Source organism: Vicia villosa, unplaced genomic scaffold (assembly GCF_029867415.1).
Source record: "Vicia villosa cultivar HV-30 ecotype Madison, WI unplaced genomic scaffold, Vvil1.0 ctg.000195F_1_1_2_unsc, whole genome shotgun sequence".
Classification (NCBI taxonomy): Eukaryota; Viridiplantae; Streptophyta; class Magnoliopsida; order Fabales; family Fabaceae; genus Vicia; species Vicia villosa.
In genome coordinates this window covers 95959-99708 of record NW_026705065.1, presented here as the reverse complement: position 1 = coordinate 99708, position 3750 = coordinate 95959, and the positions used below count along the sequence as shown (strand labels likewise).

The 3750-nt window shown below is 45.5% G+C and overlaps 1 protein-coding gene across 1 annotated transcript; it reads right to left on the bottom strand.

Annotated features, from left to right (window-relative positions):
- Positions 1-303: 303 nt before the first annotated feature.
- Positions 304-1317, bottom strand: LOC131625233 (uncharacterized). Its single transcript, XM_058896120.1, has one exon. The coding sequence runs from the start codon at positions 1315-1317 to the stop codon at positions 304-306; it is 1014 nt and encodes a 337-aa protein (XP_058752103.1).
- Between the last annotated feature and the right edge of the window lie 2433 nt (positions 1318-3750).

The window sequence follows — 3750 nt, the reverse complement described above, 5'->3', positions numbered from 1 at the left end:
CTCACCTTGCGCATGCTTGAGCTTACGAGCCAATTCCGCCTTTTCGCGATCTTGAAAATACCTCTCCAAGCCAACCTCATTGTCCTTTGCTCTTAGTTTGATGTTGTCCGCTTCAGTTTGAATATAGAGTTCAGCCGCAACGGTATCAGATAAAACCACGGGAGGTTGCTCATACAATGGACATGACCTCGCAAATGGCAACAACAGATTTGTCACTCTTGCTTCAATCCACTTTCGGTAAGGACCCATAGCAATAGGAACTTTCTTGCTCAAAGTAGTCTGATATCTCTTGTGAACTTTGGTCTAAGCATACGCTATCTTCTCTAGCTCCATAGAATCTTTACCATCAGCAAAGTACACTGATTCAAACGCTTCTACATCATTCTGAGCCCTTTCCATTGCATATCCCAATTGGCGATAGGCGAGTGTCGGATTGTAACTAATGCAACCTCTGGTTCCCATGAGAGGAACGTTGGGATATTGACCGCAACTAGTGATGATGTTCCAAATCTTCCCCACACAATAGTTCCACCTGATGTCATAAGATGTGAGGTTAACAATCCTATCTGACCACTTAAGAGAACTCTTCTTGAGCACAAAAGGTCCTCTCACCGGCAAATGCAACATGAACCACTGATACAACAACGGAAGACAAGAACCAACAACATATCCTCCCTTCTTACTTCTGGAATGGATCGAAAAATAAGCGTCTGCAAGCAACGTTGGCACGGGGTTTTTGTTCATAAAGACACAAATCGCCGCCAAACTCACAAAGTTCTCTCTTGAAGGGAATAAGACAATACCATAAATCATGATGGCAAGCAAACGACTAAAATCAACCCACTGCTGTTTCTTCGCCGCATCCTCAGCCCTACTGATCAAAAAGCAAAGATAGAAACCAGAAACACCGCCCGATGACTTCCAATTTCTTTCCACCTCCTTTATACCCATGTGAAGAGCTTCAGCTATTTTTTCAAATCTCACAACCTCGGGAACTCGAATGAAAGTTACATCATCAGTGATTCGGATGTTGAGTATGTAAGAAAATTCCTCGAGTGTTGGCACCAGTTGATAGTCCTGAAATGTAAAACACCTCAACTGCGGATCATAGAACTGAAACAGGGTGATCAAAGCCATCGGATCGAAAGATGTTTTGAGGATGGAGAGCAAATTGCCATAATCATGATTGAAGTCACGGAGAACCTCCCCTTCCAACCGAGAACTCAAACCAATCAACCCCGAAACATCAATATCCGGAATCTTATAAGCTCTGGTATGCCTCGTGCGTTCCTTGACAGTATCAGTAGAAATGTCCATCTTCAACTTGGGTGAACTCCTGAATATCCCTGAAAATATGACATGCAAATGCTTATTATTATACATTTTTTTTGCGTTTCTTTTGGAAATAAATATGCTATGATGCAAAATGGTGGGACTTGTTGCCGCCCACCAGGCATTCTGGACTGCCGGTAACACACATAGTATAGAGCCAAAGGTTCGGCCCCCAGATGGTATACCATACGGTACATAGAATGTCAACCCACAGAACCAAAGCCCATAGTCAACAACACACTGGAACAGAACACAGACTACCACTCGAACAAGAACCATAGTACCCCACGAACAGGAACCAACAGTACACTCGAACAAGAACAGCGGTAACCCACGAACAAGAACAGCGGTAACCCACGAACAAGAACAGCGGTAACCCACGAACAAGATCCGAAGTCACCATCAATGTACCTGTTAAGCAATGATTGATTCCCCCCCCACTCACGGGTAAATCTAGGCCAAGGTAGGTCAAAAAGCCAACAGAGGATCGAATGTAGGCGTTATCATACGATATTGCCTCATTCCACCAAGCTCTGCCCGTGGATACGTGATCAGATCAATCAGGCATACGCCTTCTGTCCGTCACGGCCACTCTATTCCTAGTTCCTATGGTATCACTCATAGCCTGGGTATTGGGCCTTTTACCTCTTGAAACACCCACCCACAGATAGAAATCCAGACAGTCCAGAATATGATGCAGAAAAGTAAAAGCGCACATAGAATGCAATGCAAACAGGTAAATATGCAAAGCAGTAAAAACACCCAAAGATAAACACACAAGCGCTAGAATCGACTCGCTAGGTCCGGACCAGCAACAGGTCGAGACGTCCCCAGCAGAGTCGCCAGATGTCGCTACCCGCGAAAATTAACAGAGTCGCCACTAACATATTTATCCTGAAAAGGAAGGGAATGCCAGCAAACCACAAAACAAAACAACGGTCTCACGACTAGAGAAAAAGGGTAAGGGAGTCGGTTACGCGAGGGGAAGGTGTTAGCACCCCTCGCGCCCATCGTACTCGATGGTATCCACGCTAGTGTCTATATCTATGGGTGTGTAAGCAAAATGCGCTAATCTGGACTAAAATGAATGCAGAATGTAGGGAAAAAAAAAGAGTTATGCTCGCACGGGCCCTACCCCGCTGCCTACGTATCCGTTTTGCGGAATCAGAGGTACCGTAGCTCGGCTAGCTAATTTTTGTTTGTTTTGTGTTTTTTAGGTGAACGAGTTACATTCACACTCCGCTGCTCGACCTTTGGAGACTTATGCTTGGGAATGGAGCGGAAATAACAAGCTCTTAAGAAAAGAAAATCAAAGAGCGTGGTTTGTGTTTTAAAAGATGCATGAGGAAGACCTAAGCTAAGGGGGAAAGCTTGCTACCTAATGTTATCATACAAAGGGTGCAAATCTAAGCTAAGCTAACAACCTACGATAAAAAGGGGAAGCAAACAAATATAGCACACAAACGAGCATCCACTCGTAAAGCAAACAAACCAACGGTACTGACCGAATGGTAGAAAAGCGGTCCCGCCATAGCCAAGGGGAGCAGCTCAACCCAAGTCAACCAAGCATTAGACCTCGCAAAAATGATCGGGCCATAGACAAGAGGGCGGACCCCTCTCAGCAACCAAGTCGTCACGGATCGTAAAGGAAAACGGTGCGTGCGTACACCGAGCATCAACGTCGAGCGACGCGAGCTATAGGAAAGGCGGGGGTCCGATTGCATGAACCCTTTACCTGACATACTCGATAACAAGATCTTTTGCACGTTCGGAAGCCAGCAACGCGAGGCGTGCGCCTACCAAACAGACTCGATGAGACTAGGCGGGGGTTGATTACGAACCCTTGACCGTATGCCTTCCATGAGGACTTAACGGAGTGCCATATAGGACTTATTACACCGTGACTCCCTGCCGCAAAGCACAAATATAAACACACCAACAAAAATAGAGCCTCTTTCGAGGGCTTGGCCAGATGCATGTCTAGGTCCTACTTCTCATGTTAAAGGATGATGCGAGAAAAGCGATAAAGTGCGAGAGAAATAAAATGAAACGGGATCAATACCAAACGGATGATGATCCGTAAACTAAATAGAGGCGAAGCGAAGAAACTAAGAATCCCGCGAGCGAGCTAGCAAAGCAAAAGCAAATAGTCAGCACACCGATTAGCCATAAAGCGCACAAATGTCGACTCATACGTCGAGCATAATCACGATACACCTGCAAGAGGAACAAGCAAACCAAACAAGCAGATATAAAGTAAAAGGATCGTGTCTCCAAGTCGAGAACACGATACAAGTGATATAGAATCGTATCCCGCAAGTGAAGCGGAACACTCGAGTGATAGGCATCGATCGGTAACCATCCAAAAGCCTTGTGTGGACCTCCGATTTTTTTTAATACCGGGCCATACCTCTGATC